Here is an 18949-nt window from a genome sequence, read left to right on the forward strand (position 1 = left end):
GGCCAGTTTGCCCTAGCTGGCAGCTGGGGCTGGAGATCTCAGCCGGGTGAGTGCTCACCCCAAGGTCTCCCAGCCCTGCCATAAGCACAGCAGCCTTCTTGGCTGCGTAACAAGGCAAAGAAAGTGTTTCTGCAACAGCTGCCATGGGGCAGCGCGAGGGCCACAGCCAGGAACAGGCTCTCAAAGGGACCGGATGAATTCCTGGGAGAAATTCCTACCTGCAATCACAGCCACGCCTGGCTCTGGGCATCAGGAAAAACACTGGCAGCGGCTGGTAGGGGCTGAACCTTTTATTTCCACTGGGCTAGAGCTATCCTTGTCCATACGCATCATGATGAATCCTTCCCCAGTCTCCGGGAAGAGGAAAATACTCATGGTTAGCCCCAGCTACCACAGGCTGTCGGATGGACTCAGGACCGGTCTGGTGGGGACCATGCCTCTCCTGCAGCCCTGGCCACGCGAGTCCCCTCGCATCCTATCCAGCAGCAGAGACCGTACGCATTACCCGGGACAGGTGGAAACAGTCATCATAATCTGCCTTGCCATCTTTTTTTTAAAAAGCAATTTCCTCCCTCTGCCTCTCTGACAGAGCTGGGGAAATATTTAGGTGACCCGTCAACAGTTTTTTCATCTCCCCGAGAAGATGTTTTATCTGATCACGCCTCACCAGCTATTCTTCTTTACACGAAATCTCCTGTCCGCTCCCGCTCCTTCACGGCTGCCTCAAACGAGAGGCGGCTGCCTCTCCCCTCCGCTGCCAGCATCCCAGCCAGGGATGTCAGCATCCGTGCAGAGCCGGTGGGTGCCGGGGACCCCCTGCCCTGCCAGTGACGGGATGGGACGGGACGGCAGCACCGGGAGGAAAGCCGGCAGCCCCCGCACCGAACCATCACACCCATGGGACTGCCACGGGTGGCCCGGCCGTCTTGCAGGGTGGGGGGCGAGGGGAGCCCCCTCAAGCCCCGCCCTTGGCTTTTAAGAGGGAACGGCACCGACACAGGGTTTTTGTGAATGACTTTCTTGTTCTGCTTTTCAGCCAGAATGGCTCTACAGCAAGGTTGGTGCTTTAACACAGTAATTCTCCGAGCGTAATGAAAGCTGACATTATATCAAACACAATAAAGACTCTCAGTTGATGGAGATCATTCCTGAACACACAAACCCATTAAACTGAAAAAAAAAATATCAATTCTACACACTCGCCAGCCAAAAGAAAATGTGATTTGTTATCTAAAAGGGGGTTATAAACACAGCTTCAATGCACTTTCTGTGCTGTAATGAAAACTGGGTTTGAAATGGCAAGACGACTGCAAATTAGAGTATTTGATTTTATTTTCTAACTTTTTAGGTAAACCTTCTACAAGGGCAAGTGCAAGGTTACGGCGACGATCTTTCTGTTCTCGGCCGATAAGTAGGATCTGTAATTAAAGGAGGAGAAAAATGAAACGGGGATAAGGAGCTAGCGTTCGCCCTTCTAACGGCGCTTTGAACACAAAGCCCTGCCTGCATCGCCGTGGCAAACCCACAGGAACAGCTGCCGGCGCCCACGCGCGGTGTGCCACCGCCGCCGCTCCCACCGCAGACACGCACTGGGCGCACTGCGGCAGTGCCGGATGGAGCGGCTGGTCGGCAGGGCCCCGCGCCCGGAGGGATGCTGCATCCAGGGCTGTATGGCTCCGAAGGGGCATCCAGCCGTGCCGCCATGTCCCCCCGCTTTATCCCTCACCTTTCTTGGGCGGCCGGGAGCGCAATCTCTGTTATTCCTCCTGTCCTTCCCCATTTGGCAAACAGCGATCCCGTTTTCCCCGGAGTTTCATTTCTAATGGAGCTTGAAATTACCTGGGCTTTGTTATTTGCTTGCGTGCTTGCAGGCGGGGGTTATGGATGGAGGCAGCGGCGTTGGGCTGCCCGGTGCCCGTGCTCCCTCTGCCGCCTCCACGCGTGCCACCGCACCCCAAAACCGCCCATGCTGCGCCCAGCAGTTACACCCCGTCCCCAGCAGCTCTTACATCCGCAGCTCAATGTATAGCTATTTTTTTTTCCAAGGAGAAAAGGCCTGCTGGGCTCTGACCCTTCAAACGCTCCTTTCCTCTCCTAAAAGGTGGGGAGAGGTGGGAGGCAGGGGGGCAACGGCAGAGGAAGAGGGGAGCTTCCCAGTGTAGTGATGGAAAATGCAGCGAGGAAGAAGAACTGGGAGAAAAACAACAGTAATAAACATTTTATGAAGCAGAAAATGGCTTATAAAAAAGTCAACTTTTAAAGGCAATTTATATAATCCTGCCAAGCACACATAAATGCAGGGATGGTTCTCCACAGCATCGGCGTGTCCCTTAAAGGGACAAATAGCTCCGGCAGCCCCAGCAGACTGACACACAGTGATGCCGATGCCCTGGGATGCATTTTGCGGCTGGCAGCGCAGACCTGCGCCTTCAACGGCATCCCCCCGGTCAGCATGGCCCCTGCTCCCACGTGCCGTGGAGGTGTGGGACACCTGAACCCCTGCTGATGGTGCTGGGATGGGGCTGAAGGTCTGGAAAAGAACCTAAGGCACTGGAAAACCCTGGAGGAAAGTGGAGCTGGCAGGCAGAGAGGAGCTGGGAGAACACAGAGCCGGCTGGGATGCCCAACGGGCAGCATGGCAGCTTGTCAGCGAGGATGGATACAAAGGATGGCAGCAAAAAACTCAACATGACCTTCCAGCGTTTTCACAGGCACATTTTGCTGGTCTCTCGCCTGAGCAGGGTGGCAAACAGCGGATGGAAACCTGGTAAACAGCATCGCGGTGTGGGCTGCAGCTCTGGCACCTCCATCTGCTGCTGGGGATGGTCTGCAGGGGGGGCTCGGCACCGCTGCCATGGCTGGGGGACAGGGCTGGGGACATCCAGAGCAGGGGGACAGCCCTGATGTGCCTCGAGGGACAGACACCCGTGGCTCTGCACAGAGTGGAGCCAGCCTGTCCCGGCGGACCCCCTGCAGAGCCCTGGCTGCAAGCCCAGAGGCCAGAAGCTTCTCACTGGGAAAAATGGTTGGCCAGGCCACTACAAACTGAGGAGGTTTTTGTGGTCTCTTACCGTACCGGTGCCAGGTGGTCCAGTGCCCTGTGGTGGAAGCCTATCCCATGGCAATGGGACCCAACTCTCGCCTTTCCAGGGCTCCGCCAGCCTTTGCTAGTGGGTGAACATGCACCCCTGAGAGACCCTCGCTGTGCAGGTGGGGAAGGGCACGGCCTCTCCCCCCTCCAAATCACCGAGGGTGATACAACGGCCCCGCACTGCAGCCTGCCCCGCCGTCCCCCCATCCCTGCCCACCATGCCACCCCGAGTTGCCACCCAGCCCCAGGGTGAAACAAGGTGGAGGGAAAATGTGAGGGGTGCTCCGGGTGCCACTGCATGGGTGACCTTGGGGCCAAGACTGCTTTCAGCCAAAGAAAGTGCTCTGGTGTCCAGAGGAGCTCTGGGGACACGCAGGGACAGGGCCCCGGCTTGGCACGGCCGGGAGACATGGAGGTCCTGAGGGTGGGCAAGGACAAGGAGCAGGGACGGGGCAGGACAGCGTGGGGCAGGAAGGAGTGTTTTGGGAACAGGGAGGTGCTTTGCAAAGCCCCCTGAGGTGGGAGGCTGAACTCAACCCCTTCAGAAAGGCCAGCATGGCCGGCATGTGGCTGGGAACACCAAAAAAAAGCGAGAAAAAGGAAACTTCCCCTGTAGAGATGGGTTGTGAGCGATTGCTGGCAGCAGCCTCCCAGCCGCTCAGGCTCCTGCTCCTGTTTCATTTTCCCCTGGACTTCCATAGCAACCCATCTGCAGCGAGGTTTAATGGGGCTGCCATTAGCACTAATGCAGCGCAAACACTCAGCATCTGCCGGCGCGCCTTCGGATGGAAACACAAAAATAACCGCGCTCGCCACAATCTGTCATCGACTCTGGCGTGAGGGTAGGACGCGACACGCTGGGCGAGGAGGGGAGAGCTGCGGCCAGAAGGAACAAGCCGCTCGGTGGGAAGGGAGGAGAGGAGGAGCTGGGGATGCTGAGCTGCTGCCTTCCCTGCCCGCTGCCCATGCCAGCACCGGCAACAAGCCGGGGGCAGCAGCAGAGCCAGTGTCACCGGTGCTGCCATGCAGGTCTGACCGTGCCCTCCCATTTTATGGATGAAGAACGGCAAAAAGGAGGTTCAACCTTGGCAGCGATAGCCATTTACGTAGCCCCTCTGTCCCTCTGCTCTGCCCGGGAACCAGGGCTGATGCAGGCAGGGCCTGGCAGGGCTGCCTGCTGGGGGGGAGCAAATGCCCAGCGCCCCGGGTGCTGTGCGCAGAGCTGGGCCAGTCCATCAAGTGTCCCAGCCGGGTCTGGGCTGTCCTGATAAAGCTGCAGCGAGCTCTGTGGTGACGCATCGCTGCACATTGTTTCTGGGTGACTCGCTCCTAATTACCTTGATTAAGTGGTTGCAAACAGTGCTATTAAAAATATTTTTTCTACGAAAGTGGATTTCTGAAAGGTTTGTGCCGTGAATGGCAAAACGAGCCAAGAGCTCCCCAGTGCTACAGCCTTTCCTGGCATGTTTTGTATCCCGACTGTTATCCTCCTCGCAGCGGAAGGCAGCCGGGTCTGGATGGTGACGGAGCTCTCTGGGGCTGCGGAGGGGCCCTGCAGCAGCAGCCCCTGCAGTGCAACAGCTGCCTGTCCCTGCGGCCCAGGGGATGAGCAGAAGCACCGAGGACTGCTGCAAAGCACCGGGACCTTGCTCCAGCTCTGCCCGCCCTGCCCGTGCCCTGCCTACAGGGCATCCACCCCTGGGTGCCAGCCCAGCGCGGGGTGCACGGGGCCACCACGATGCCCCTGGGGTGCCCACAGCCAAGCTTCGGGTGCTGCTCGGGGATGAGCTGCCCTGGGGCTCCTGATCCCAGAGGACACACAAGATCAGGCCAGCACTAGGGATGAAGATGAGAGCCCACGGGAGATGCCCGTGGCTTCCCCGGCACCGCTGCCAGCCTCTCCTGGGAGCCCTGAGCCCGCAGCCGAGGTGCTGGCTAGGCATTGGCGTTGGCATCAGTCGGTGCCCACACCAAACCTCGTTATCCTCTTAACCTCCCCTCTACCGGCCTCTCGGAAAGAGGTGACAGTAATTCAGCAGCGCTTTCATGCAGAAAGGTCTCGGTGACCGTTGGTGCCAATGACAACTGTCTGCTGGATGGGAGGGCTAGCAGGGGACACCCCATCTCTCCTTAGTGAGGCTGCTTCTGCTAATGACGGGAAGACCCCTGCAAGCTCAGCCTCCCCGGGCACCTATGGGACACAGCTCCTGGGGGGACGAGAACTGGCCACCAGCGTGCACTCCACGCCGGCCACGTGGCGAATGAAAGCCAAGCAGGTCAACACCTTGCCTCCTCTTCTGCTCCTCCTGCCTCCTGCTCTCCACATCAAACCCTGGTGACCATCGCCAATAGCAGGAGGGTCTGCGTGAGCGGGATGTGGCTCCAGGTCCTCATCCCCTCTCCTCCCTGAGCAGATCACGGTTGCAGAGAGAGGAATACCCCCCAAAACACACCAGCAAGGCCTGGCAGCGGGGTTGTCCCCTCGGCGACTGCAGGAGGTTCCCTGGGGCCGGGCAGGATCTGGCCTGACCCGGAGGAAGGGGCTGGGTGGCTCAGGAGTATTTTTTATTGTAGACTCCGTTTGCACTGGAAGGAAAACAATCTTTCCTTCCTTTTGTATTATTGGTATAATTTGAGAGCATTTCCAGACAGAATCCTTCAGGTTCCTGCTGAGCGCTATCACCACCAGAATTACAAAGTCAAATGCAATCATTAAACCCGCATCTTCCCTCTCCCAGCCCAGATTGCTCCTTCCCCCAGAAACAGCCCCCACCGCAACTTCTGGCAGGTGCCACGGACGAGCCACCACTGCCGTCACCCTGTGTGAGATGCCGCTCAGCACCAAACCCGCTGGCTGCCGGAGATGGCTGGGGGGTAAGAGTCTCCCCGGCCCCCAAACTCTCAGCGTTGAGCCGCCAGCTCGATCTTCACCTCCTGCCTTCTCCTTTCAACATGTGCAGGCAGAGGCGAGGCTGGAAATGAGCTCAAAATCACTTCATTTGCTCTTGTTAGTGCTGGCAGGCAGCAGTGCCGGGGCTGCCTGCATGCCGAGCAGCACGGCACGGCCAGCGGTAACTCACAAGGGAGCCGAGAACGCGGGCAAGGAGGGAAGGAAGAGCTGAGGGATGGGAGCAGGGATGGGACGAGGAGCTGAGTCCTGTGCCAGGAGTCATCTCCGAGGCCGGCGCCTCCGCAGAGCTCAGCGTCCAGGAGGGAAGGGGGTAGGAGCAGCCGGGGTGCGCGTGGAGCCTTACCCGGATGTTGTCCTGCCAGTGGTGAGCCTTCTGGAACTTCTCTGCCGCGTTGGCAAGTCTCTGCAAAGCAAGCGGGAGAGGAGAAGTGAGCCTGAGGAAAGCGAGAGGAGCCGGGCATCGCCCACGTCAACCCAGGACCTTGGATGCTGCCCCAGCACCCGCCATCGCCCTGTTCGGGGGATCCCCTAGGACCCTGCCACCCCTCCGCTGCGCAGGCAGGGCGGCAGAAGGAGGGATTGCGGGCAGCAGTGCCTGGAGAAGGACATCCCGGGCATGGGGAGCCAGTGTTTCTCTGTTTGCTTCTGCCTTTCCCAGAGCAAGCCAGTGTCTCCAGAGGAACTGCTGCCACTTGAACTCAACCAGGGCTGAGCCATCGCAGCTTGGCGGCTGTTGGCGTTACTGCCGGAGCTGGGCAGGCTCTCATTTGTGGTGCAGGGCAAGGGCTGAACCTGGGTCTCTGCACTGATGGCCCCCAGCTCTCTGCAGGGCACGGCAGACCCTTCAAAAATGCTTCGAAACCCCCTCGAAATGCCCCAGTGCTGGGGCCCAGAGGCGCGCTGCTCTGCCCACCCAGGTTAACCCCTTCACGTGCCCGTGCCCTCCTTCACCCTGTCGCGCACCCAGGGTGATCGGCTCAGTGGCACTGAGCCCATCTGCAACACACCAGTGTTCCCAGGGAGCCGGCGAGCAGGAGAGGAACCAGCTACGAGATGGAGCAGCTCTGCCTGCAATTGCTGTCTGCAGCGGGAGGCTCCAGGGCTGAGCTGCCTGGCCAGGTCTCACCCAAGGCTAGGGCAAACACAACCTTCTCCCACGAAATTGCAGGAGGCTTCAAAGGAGACAAAAGCGTCTCCATCCTGATGGCTCCAGAGGCAGCAGGCAGTACGGGCAGGCTGCTGCCCACGCTGGGGTAGCCAGAGGAACCAGGGCTCGCCAGGAGCAGGATGGGGCGATGCTCAGCACCAGGGCAGCCTCGCTGGGCTCAGGCTCAGCCATGAGAGGCCTCACCAGCACAGAGGGTGCAGCAGGGCAGGGCTGGAGACCAGGCAGTCCCTGAGGTACTGGCAGTGCTGGGAAGAAGCTGCAATCTGGCCTTTAATGGAGCCAAAGGGGACAGACAGGGCAAGAGCTCCAGGCTGTCCAACAGGATCCACTCTGCATCACTAAGCAAATAAAGCCAAGAACAAAACAAGTGACACAGACCTTTCCCTCCGTCCCTCGACCAGCCCCATGCCCCCAGGGGAGTGGGCAGCTGCCTGGGGAGCTGCCTGCCAGGGCTGTACAACCCAATTAGTACCAAAGCCCAGCTGGAGGTAGCACGGTGTCCTGAGCCAGCCCGCAGAGCCGAGGGCCACCCGGACCCCTGGGTGCCAGGCACCCTCACAGCTCACAGGGGCGCGGGGTTTACCTCTGCAGTTTCGCAGCACCCGGCACAGCCCACCCGCTCCCCACCAGCCATCAGCTTTACAAGGCTCCCGGGGAATACACGCTACGGAGGTCTCGGCTCCGGGGCTGAGTGGCTAATATGTATGGGGTTAATTGGTCATGAGGCTTGCGAGGCTGTCGAAGCCCAGGAAGGCTCCCTAGTGAGTTAGTGGGAGAGGCATCAAGCAAAGATGTGCCTTACGGCAGGCGCTGCTGCATCGCCTGCTCCTCGTTTCCCTGCATCCCCCAGCGGGACGGGACACGCTCTGCTCCATGCAAGCAATGCCAGCAGCCAGAGGATGGGGAGGGAAGGGAGCCCTGGCCACCTCCAGCCCCCGAATCGGCTGGGAGGAGGAGGAAGGAGCACTGACAATGGGGTGACATCCTGGGCCAAACAACAATCCCAAATCACCCCCTGGGCAGCACTGCAGAGATGCACATAAGATTCCCAGTGCTATTGCACACTGGACTTTCACACTGTGAACCACAAATCCCAGCATGAAACAGCGCTCCTTTGCTCCGTGGGGGCCCGGCATGCCGGCGGGAGCCCACTGGGGTGGCAGTGAAGTCCAGCTACATCCCTGGGAATTTATTTCCCCCGGGGCCTGGAGAGTGCCTGGCTGTAAGAGCATGCACACACGAGACAACGGGGATGCAGAATGCCTCAGCCCTTCTAAGCAGATGCTTGGGGGAAAGGAAGTCCCAAGGCTTCATGGTATCTCCTTCACGTGCCCTCGCTGCCTGCAGGAGAGCGGCAGCACCCAGCCCTGGCAGCACCCAGCCCCGGCAGCGCGGCGGGAGCAGGGCCATGACAGCGGGTGCTGTATTACCGAGAGCGTGGCAAAGCACAGGTACTTGAAAGTAAGGTGATGAGCGGTGAAAGACATCATAGATTTGGCCCTCCCCATCCAGAGAACGCAGCTTGTTCCATCAGATGTGTGGAAATGCGTATCCATCACTGCATAATCTCAGCACGCATGGTCGAAACTTTCCTGTTTAATCTTTTCTCTTTTTTTAATCTTGATTTCCAAATCAAAGTGCTTGCTTTCAATGGCCAGCATCCAAGGGGAAAGATCAGCTATCAGCTGAGCATTGAAGCAAAATACCTATGGCTTCAGTGGCGGAGAGAAGAGAATGGGAGGCAATGCGCGGCTGGACAGAAAAGCCAAGTAACATTAATTTTCAGGGCAGTTTTGCAGGGGGCTCACCTGCGCAGCCACAGCCCTGCCTCCCCAGAGCCGCCTAAAAAAGCTGTGGCCCAATTCTGCACCTCATCCCCTCACGCTTTTGTGCTCTGTTTATATATCGAGATGGCTGATTAAAGGTGCACATTTATTCCAAGTCGCGTTTAAGGTAGTGGTGATGAAATATGCATTTTTCTCTACTTGATAAGAGCGTGTTTGTTTATTATGGGCCGGGCTAAGATTTATGGACATCTTTAACTATTCATCGCCTTGTGCAAAGTGCCTGGAGGGTTGCAAATGGTGCAGTAAGGGACGGCTACACCCAGGAACGACACTTCGACAGAAGATATTTTTCCTCTGGAAAATGTCAATTCGTCAAAGTCGATCTGGACACAACTTTGTTTTTTTAAAAAAATAAATCCAGATGTTCTTGTTTGATAAACAGCACGTTGCAGGGATGGGGGAGCCCGCGGCAGGATGGCACAGCCACAGCAGCGTGTCGTGCTGGCTCCCGGCTGCTGCTGGACACCCACCCCGGGAGAAGTGCCTCCAGAGCCTCCCAGCTGTTGCTTCTGCAGCATTTTCCTCGCTAAAGACATTTTGGTCCCAAGACCAAGCTGGGGACTGGGAGGAGAGAGGGACCAAACGTGCAGCCAGCCATCCTCCTCTGCAACAGGGGATCCTCTGCCCGCCTCCGTCCCTGCTGGGGGACACGCCTAGAGCGATGCCATGTCGGGGGGCTCCCATGGGAGCAGCCCCATCCTGTCCCATCCATGGCTGGTGTTAAAGGGGAGCCCCAGGCAGCCCCTGCCCAGAGATGGGCTGCTGGCATGAATGGGATGGGTGATCACTGGATTCAGGACCCTCCAAAACCATGGCAACAAGGACAGGGTCCCCGAGGGGGCTGTTTGGGACAGCTTTGCTCACAAGCAGGACCTGGAGTTGTGTGTTAGGGTCGGGAAGGTGCTGCTGCTCCAGCAACTCCCCCCGGCCACGACTCCCTGGGGAAGGTGACGGGTCTGCCCGGAGCCACACACTGCTGCAGGGCGTCCCCATTAATGTCAAATGAGTTCATCATGAATAATGTTATCGTGATCGATACAGCTCAAGGATTATTTCTAATCCTTAATAATGATTAAACCATTATTTTTCAAGTGTTACAGATCAATCAGTCCACCTCAAGGTGCGCTGCGTGCAGGGACTGTGAGATGCCCAGGATGCAGGCAGCACACTGGGTAGCTGGGCAGGGGTCCCGTGCCTGTACACGGCAGCCACCGAAACCTCTCAGGGGCTTCAGACCTGGGGTTGTCAATTACGTGGTTCCAAAAGCAAGAAAAATTAGAGGAATTACCAAAAATAAAGCACGGGTGTGAAATACCTGCAAATTTCCAGCAGGCTCTGGTGCAGGGACTGCCCTGGCCATGGCACTTTAAGGAGCGCGGTTCTTTCCCCAGAAGTCACCGAGGGCTAAAGACAGGAGATTTAGAGGCTGAAAACACTGAATTGAAATGACTCCGCAGGTCATAAAAGGCCAGCAGGAGATTTACAAGGGATTGGTGTCTGGAGATCCCAATGGCGGGGTCTGCGAGGGGGAAGGTGCTGCACGGGCTTTATCATGCCCCAGCCTCTTTTGTATTCTGCACGGCGCTCCTCTCTGCCTCGCTGCTCACCTGGGCAGATCCATCTCGAGCTCCCTGCTCAGCCCACTGGCTCGCCTGGGATTAAGGAGGCTTGGGGACAGCATGGACTCGGGATGGGCAGGCGGCGGCAAAGGCGGCACGGCCGGGTGCACGCCCTCCCTCCCAAAAGCTGTGCAGGAAAGGAGAGGGGGGACAAGGTGGGTGACCTTCCGTCTGCCTAGAGGATGGCAACTTCAAATGCATGGCTGCTGTTTTTCCCTTGCTTTGCTCCAGGACCTCGCTTCTCAGCCCCAATCGCCCACAAGCTCACCCACCCCACCCCGAGCACGGCTCACCCACGCGTGCTTGCCCACAGCAGCACCTTTCAGGGGGCAGCCGGTCTGATGCCCCAAAACTGCTGGGAGCGAGGTGGTGGGAAATGCTCTGAGCATCGGAGCTGGCACAGGCAGGGACCACAACCTCCTCTCTAGGCATAGGGGACTGTCCCTGCTGTCAGCATCCCTGCTGCTCGAGGGGCCAGCGCACAGGGGGACTGTCCCGATGTAGCAAGCACCCAAGGGTGCTGCCCACCTCCTCTGCGTCGCCCCTTCTCCCCCATCGCACCCGGGGCTCTCCTGCATTTCTCCAATATTTTTGCACAGCAGCTTTCCAAGGGAAACTGGTCCAACGCTTTGCTAAATCTCTCTTCCCAGCCCCCACATGGCAATAAGTATGCCCTGGCTGTTCCTGCCTCAGTCAGATCAGTGGGTTTATCTTGGGAGGCAGCGGAGCAGAGACCAGAGCGGCACAGGGAGGCCAAAGGCCAAGGTTGGATTTATAAAACAGGATTATGGCAAACACCCTGCAAGAGGAGACCGAGCAGCCCTGTGTAACAGCAGCAACGCCGCCCCTGCGTCCCAAGCCTCCCCACAGAAATAAAGCACCCCACGCCTGTGCTGATGCTGGGGTTGCTCCCTGGGGAGCCTGCGATGATGTCCCCAGCTTCTCCCTGCAGCCAGTAAGGAAAGGCCCAGCAATGGCCCCGCACGCAGCGGCTGCGTGTGCCCAGGGATATTTGCTCCGAGGGAGAGCTGCTCTTGCTAAGCCTTCGTTTAACTTCCCTCCGCGCGGCTGTTATCACCCTCATCTCGGCGCCTTCCCCAACGGCGTGAAGTGTATTAACCTCCCGCACCTGAGCACACAGCTGGAAGGAGAGATCTTTGCTGGAGATTAAAACAGTCCCGCTCTACCGGGCCAGAGAGGTCCACGCAGCATCTTATCATCCCAGCCCTCCTCCCAAAGCAAGAAAACACAGGCAAAAGGTTAAGATGAGAAGGTGAAAAACAAACACACACAACAAAGCCAAGCAACCCAAGCCCCAGGCAGGAACCCCCCTGGGAGCTGGTTTTGCAGCTCTTCCTCCTCCATGATGAAGGAACGAGGATGGCACAAGCCCTCTCCTTTGGCACCAGCCCCCCCTCCATGGATGGGGCACCCCGAAACCGCACCTGTCACTGCAGAGCATCCGGGAAGGCGAAAGCCCGTTCCATGGGCTTCACGCGCCTCCATCCCAGTCTGCCTGCATGCACCAGAGCAGAGGGCACCTTCTCACAGTCCCACCTCCTGCCACTAGCTCCGGGGTGCCCCCACCCCGGCTCTCCCTCTCGTCCCCAGCCTGTCCTGTCCTCATTCACTGAACTTGCCACACGCACACCCCTAAGCAAACCCTAACGGCACAGTGCGCACGCCACCATCAAAAAATGATCAACAAGCAACAAAAGATGACAACCCCCTTATATACACATAGGGAATATAAATCTTGAGTAAACACTGTAAAGCAGCGAAGCATCTCATCCTGTAATAATCTCCGAGACAGCTGATCCCAGGGCTCTTATTACCCCCGCAGCCGTCATCTGAAATCCAGTCGGCAGCGGGCTCAGCCACGGCTGAGTATTGATCATGGAGGCAGCTTCAAACATGCTGCAGCGTTTTTCTTTCGAAGCACTAACTTGTTTGTCAATAACTTGTTTGTCAATAACTCCCTCGGCCACGCGGAGTGGCCGGAGCCCATCTCCCCTCCTCTTGCGCCCGGATCCAGCCTGGGCCCGAGGGAGGATGGAGCTGGAGCCTGGCACTGGCTGCTAACGCTCTCCTGCCCTTGCGAGGGCAAATAAAGCCCCAGTGAATAGTAAAGAGCAGGTGGTAAATCCTCCAAGGACTCCCAGACCCCGGTGTTGTACCAGCTGGTACTTGCTGCTGGGGTCTGGCAGGGTGGTGAGCGGGGGGCACCTCTGCAGAGCCAGCCCTGCCAGCAGCGAGGGTTACAAGCACAAACCTGGAGCAAAACCAGACCAGAGCCGCTGCAGCCCCCAGGCGGAGCAGTGCCGTGGCCAGTGCCTGGCCCTGGGAGCCTGCGACGAGCCCCAAAGCCACAACTTTCATCATTTTACTGACCATCTCAGTAATCCATGGCGCTGCAGGCAAGCAGCGCGTGGCTCTTTTTCCCCTGCCAGCGTCTCTCTCTGCTCCTTCTCCTCCAGAGCCACAATTTTTACTGGTAAGAAACACCATCACCAGCCCTAACAACCACAAGGAGGGGAGGTGTGAAACATCCCGAAGCAGAGAGGTACCCATGTGTTTGCAGAGGGCCAGGGAAGAAAGGGAGAGCATCGCTGCCCGGGACGTTTCCCCTACCCTAAAGTATTGCTCAGGCCTCCAGAAGAGCTGAACTGCTTGCAAACGGAAAAGCACCAAAGGCAAAAGGACAGTGCAGCTAACCAGGCATCCTACGGCACGAGCCTTGCCTGACGTTCTCTTCAGCTCTTCCCCCCTTGGAGAAAAGCTCCTCTCCGTTACCCTTCTCCCAGCATTTCTGTCCTCTACGAGGGCTGACATTTGCTTTCCAAAATCACAAGCAGAGAGCAGCTCTGCCCCTGCTCCCTGTCACCCTGACTGCTCCCCAGGAGGGGAGGAGGAGGCAGGGGGAGCCGTGCCCTGTGCCCCCACGGGGACACCTGCCCCTGGGGACCAGCAATAGCAGAACCTCAGCTCAGCTCTCAGATCCTGCTCGGCTCCTGTTTTCACCAATACGATGCCAAATAACCACTGCCCCATCCCTCCTGGGGGGAGAAGGGCAAACACCAGGGTGCAGGGTCTATCCCCACCTCCACCAGCCCTGAGACAGAGCCATGGGATGCAGGATGGACAGATAGGACCAGGTACAGGCAAGGCACACGCAGGCTTGGCCTCTCTCACCGTCCCCTTCCCCTGCACGGAGCCAGCAGAAGGAGCATTCGGCCACACTGACATCGCCGCATCCCGCATCCTCCTGCCTTTTACCCTGGATGTATGGCAGCAAACCCTGCTCCCATGTTAGATACGCCTTTAAACTGTACTGCTAAATGCCATCATGCTTAAGCCCTGCTGGAAGGTGCTTCTGCCTGGCTTTGGGATGCAGGCAGTCCCTTGGGAAGCCAAACCAGGCACACTTGCCTCCTCTGTTCAGGACCTGAGAAAAAACGCTTTCCTCCATCCCCTTTGCCACACTATTGGCAGTCATGGTACCCTTCTGTATCTTCTACAGTTGATGGGAGAAGAAAGCAGACACCTCTGCTCCAAGATCCCAATATTCAGCCAGAGCAAGAACCGAGCAGGAGGCTTGAGCTGCCCCGTGGCAGCACGGCTCTCCATGCTGTCCCTGCCCAGGGGCACCTCGTCTGCCCCCGGCCAGCAGTACGGCGCGGGAACAGTGCTCCAAACAGCTACACTCCGCTATGCAGCTCGAAAAAAGCAGAGGTGAGAAACTAGAGGACATTCCACAGCAGGTCCAAACTAGGGCAAATGCTGCAAACCTCTGAGATAGGAAAGATGATAACGGAGGATGTGCTCGGCCGGGCCAGTGCTCTGACAGCTGGCACTTGCTGTCCCTCAGCCGCAGGAGCCACCTCCTCTGTCTCAGCCTGATCCAAACGCATCCCTGGGGCTAGCAGGCAATGGAGTTGCTGCAGCAAGCTGCCATCGGGACCCCTGCATTCATTTCATTTGCATCCTCAAGAGGAAGAGGACTCGGGACTGCACATCAGGCATCCCTTTTGCCTAAAATTTAGGGAGTATTCGATGGTGAGAAGAAAACTAAGGATGTAAACGGCTTTTGAAAGGCTGTCCTGGTGATAAATCCAAGCCCAGCAGCTTTAAATCATGCTCATTTCACACCTCTCGCTCTCTTCTGGAGCATCAGCTCACGAGATGAGTGGGGCAGAGAAAGCCCAGTCTGTTCCTGATGGAAGTTCCTACCACTTCCATAGTAGTCAGACCAGTTAAGGTCTAACTGGTTTTAAATCGCCTAAACAAAATCCTGGCTGGCAAGGAAGAAAGTCTCTCTTGGGATGAAGCTGGAATATCGATAGCTGGCTCCCAGGAGGTGCCGAAGGGCTGGGGCACGTCAGCAGCATCCCAGAGGGGTGATGGATACAAACCATCTGACAAACGTGGCTCTGGTGCTGTTTGTTGGCTGCGGGTGGGACAGATGTGTCCCAGCAGTGTCAGGGCTGCCCATCCCAGTCCGAGCCCCCCGGTAATTGCAGCACCGCTACTACCGGGAGGGCTGCCAGCCGCACACACCAAAGCTAAAAGCCTGGCAAGCACTGCTACCCACGGCTCTCATTATCGGCTGCTTTGGGGACAGCTAATGCCAGGGTCGTGCTGTGTGCTCGGTGGCACCGGCATGGCAGGGATGGGGCGGCAAGCTACTGGGCACAAACATGGCATCCCGGCACAGCGCAGCAGGTCTGCCGGAGCTCTGCCACGACTGGAAGGGCTTGGGGACTCTCTCCTGCATTTCTCATTTGCTGGGTGACAAGCAGCTCGCTTGCTGCACAATAAAGTTTCAGATGACCAGAAATAATTCAGGTCAAGACGCATTCGCTAGAAGGTCAGGGCTGGGGAAATGCGACAGCGGGAGATTCATCAAGCTGGGGAGGAGGAGACGGTGCTGCCCTGGGCTCCTTCCCTCTCCTTTTTCCCCCATACCAGCGTGCTGCGGCTCCCACGGGATGGGCGAGCGGTGGGCTTGGCAGACTGGAGGGATATGGCTCCCACGAATGATTTTGGGAGACGGTGCGTTGTGGCATGAGGTCCCAGGGCAGCCTCAGCTTCTGTGGTGTTGGGAGGGTCATCAAACACGTTAGTTGGCATCTCAGCCCGCTGCTCCAGCTCCAGCTCCTCCTCAGATAAACTCCAATCATTCAATCCAACGGCGCTCCCTAAACCACACTCAAATAATCTGTGGAGCTCTAGCTACGATCATCAAGCAGGACTTGTCACAGTTCAAAATCCATTACAATAACCACAAGGCATTTCAGCGGCAATTATAAGAGATAGTTTCACTTAAAAATCAATTTTACTTAGAGCTTGGGGGAACAGTTTTTTTAAAAAATAAAGGAAAAAAAAAAAAGGAAGTGATACAGCTTGCCACTTGGGCAGGAGAAGGATGAATTTGCCCAGCCAGGTCTTAGCAGCCGGAGTCTCCAAAGAAAAAGAAAATCCTTCCTTATCCTTCCTTATTTTGGAGAAATAAGTCCCATGCTAAGATGACAAGAAGTTCAAGGAGTGGCTCCCCTTCCCCTGCCAGCGCTTCGCACGGTACCAACAACAGAGAAGCTCCTGTGAGATGCAGGAGGGCACCCCTGGGAACCCAAAGCACAGCCGGCCATCATGCCTGCATCCTGGCAGTCCCCTGGCTCCCCGCTCTGTGGGGATGAGGCCTTTTGTGCCTTTGAAATCCTCCCCTTTAGCTCTTTGCCTTTCATTCAAGCAGAGGTTGTTAGAAAGTTTGCACTGGAAACCACTTACAATCGATTTATTTTAAGGCATCACCTCTTGCTGTGCTGTGATGTGCGAGCTTTAAAAAGCACCTTGTTTATTATCTGCTGCCGCACGGGGGCAAACAAGGAGGAGGAGATGAGATTGAGCAAAGAAAATGTACTATCTGAGAGGTGAATGGTGCCCTTGAAGACCCGAGAGGAAACTACAATGAGTGAAGCCTCCCAAGGAGGACCCATGGCTTTGGATGCTGCAAACAGGAGTGGACGGAGCAGCAGGATGCCAGGGAAAGCCTCGGGGTGGGGCTGGGCAGCTTCTCGGGGCTCGCCCATCACTGCGGTTTCACAACAATTATACGTAAAGATGGCCTGACAATCTATCAAGAAAATTATATGCTTCATTTGAAAGTCCGTTATTATGAATTTACACAACAGAAATGTAAGAAAAGGCTTCTGGAGTTTGACTTAGCCCCTGGGCATCAGTGATGCTGGCATTGGGACCAGTCACACCCAGCAAACAGGGAAAACCAATAAACTGCCCGGGGACACAACACACAAATCTCAGGCCACTTCCCTATCCTAGCCTTGTTTTGCCAGGGCAGTTATTCCCCTTTCCCGAGCGACACTGGAGGGTCAGCTGAGCGGCCCTTTGTGCCGATGGGATCGTTCACATTCTTCTCCCCAGTGTCCAGGTTTGCTAAAGGATTGTGCACCCCTTTTTGAGATCAAGATGCTCGCTCACCCTCTCTTGGCCCTTCAGCCTCTTGTTCTTTGGCAAAGCTCAAAGCTCAAGCTCTTCAGGCTTTGTCGCTCTTTGGCCAGATGTCCCACCATGCTTACCCACTCCTCTGCCTCCTTCTTCAAAGCCCCAAATCCTCACGCAGTATTTCCCTTCAGCCCCTACCCCTGTGTTGATGCTTATGGACTACAAGACAAATCCAGGCTGCTGGTCGGCTGCTGTGCTGATGGAGCACGATTGTTGCTGCTTTGGTTTTGCCCTCCGTTCACCTATTGTCTCTTGTCTGGAGCCTAAAATTTAAGTGTCGTTTAACTCTGCATTTTTACAGCAGAGCAAGCCCAACTCATGACCCAGCTTCCTTGGTATTACAATAAAAGAAGGAACCAAACAGCAGCAAACAACCACCATGGATGCAAGGCGGTCTGATGCCCACCCTTGCGTCCAACACTCAGCCCAACCCCTGGCAGGAGATGCGTCCACTCGACTTCACCCCACGTCTGTCTTTTTTCTGGCTTCCACAGACTCCTGACATTCCTGTAATATAATTTTCCCAATAAGCTTCAACACACATCCACTCCTGACTCTGTTATTGTCTTTTAATTTCTTTCTTTCTTTCCTTCTCTTGGTCCTTTTGTAAGGAGAGTACTCTCATTGCCTGCTGCAAATCTGGGCACATAGGCTCCTGCCCAGCAGACGCGGCGCCCAGAAAGCATTGGTGCTAATAAAGCCCCTGTAATGAGAGCTCCCCTCCCTCTCCTTTGGCAAGCGTGATTGCCTTCCATTCTCACAGCGAACAAAGAGCCACCCAAGCCAAGGAGAGTGACTCAAAGCGCATTCACTCACCACTACACCCATTTCTTGGGCTTTGCCTTTATTCATTTTATCTGAGACATGCCCTCACTGCAGACCAGCCCCCCAAGGAGCCTCTCTCTTCCCTGGGGTGCACAGCTCCGGCACGGCTGGAGACCCTACAGCCCTCCCTTGGGGTCTGCGTTTGTCAGGAGAAACCCTTTCCAGCTCAGGTTTTCCCTACAGCAACGCTGGCCTGACCCCGCAGCTCCCCAAGGGCAGCATCACTGCTGGGGAGCCTGCAATGCCCTTCCCTCTGTCCCGCTCCAGGAGCACGTTTCGGCGTTACCGTTGACCCCAAAACTCAAGGCGACTTGACACTTTTTGTTTTAAAGACCAAGGTGGGGGAGGAGAAGGCGCGGAAGAGCTCCCCTAAGGGAAAAGCCATCAACTGGAACAAGATTTCAACAACTACACGTTTCTTGACCTTTTCCACAGTCATATCTTTAATGTTTCACGGACAGATTTGATAAAAAGAAAAAATTAATAAAATAGATTTCATTTTTAAAAAAAGGTCAGGACATGTGTTACAGGGAAAAACTCATTTAGGTCCCTACCTGCCGCCTCGTGGATGCCAGGGAGCCCTCCCCTGCCTCCCACCCGGGGCACTCCAGCCCAGGCATCCATCTCCCTGCCTTGATATTCACTGCATTTAGGGTTTAAGCTCTTCTGGACTTTTCCTTCCCCTGCCAGACACGGGGTCGGGAACCATAAGCACTTGGAGATGCTGACAAATGCTTGAGAGCCACAAATATCTGGTGGGATGTTGCACATCTAACCTCGAGAGGCAGGCAGTGACCTCAAATGTGGAGAAGATGCTTGCCCAGGCTCCAGCACAGCTCTTCTACGTGCTGCTGCTCAAACTTGTGCCCAAACTCTTCCCCAAACGTCTAGGAGATGTTGAGGGTGTTGCGATGCCCGAGCCATGCACAGCACAACAACCAACATCTGCACTCTCTTGCTCACCAT

General features: G+C 56.6%; 1 protein-coding gene across 1 annotated transcript in view; it reads right to left on the minus strand.

Annotated features, from left to right (window-relative positions):
* Nucleotides 1–18949, minus strand: part of CACNA2D2 (calcium voltage-gated channel auxiliary subunit alpha2delta 2) — a 226173-nt gene that overhangs the window by 37024 nt on the left and 170200 nt on the right. Inside the window, exon 4 of the mRNA XM_050904656.1 lies at nucleotides 6346–6405. Within this exon, the coding sequence (XP_050760613.1) occupies nucleotides 6346–6405 (60 nt within the window). The remainder of the gene's footprint in view (nucleotides 1–6345; nucleotides 6406–18949) is intronic.

This window comes from Gymnogyps californianus, chromosome 13 (assembly GCF_018139145.2).
Source record: "Gymnogyps californianus isolate 813 chromosome 13, ASM1813914v2, whole genome shotgun sequence".
Taxonomy (NCBI): domain Eukaryota; kingdom Metazoa; phylum Chordata; class Aves; order Accipitriformes; family Cathartidae; genus Gymnogyps; species Gymnogyps californianus.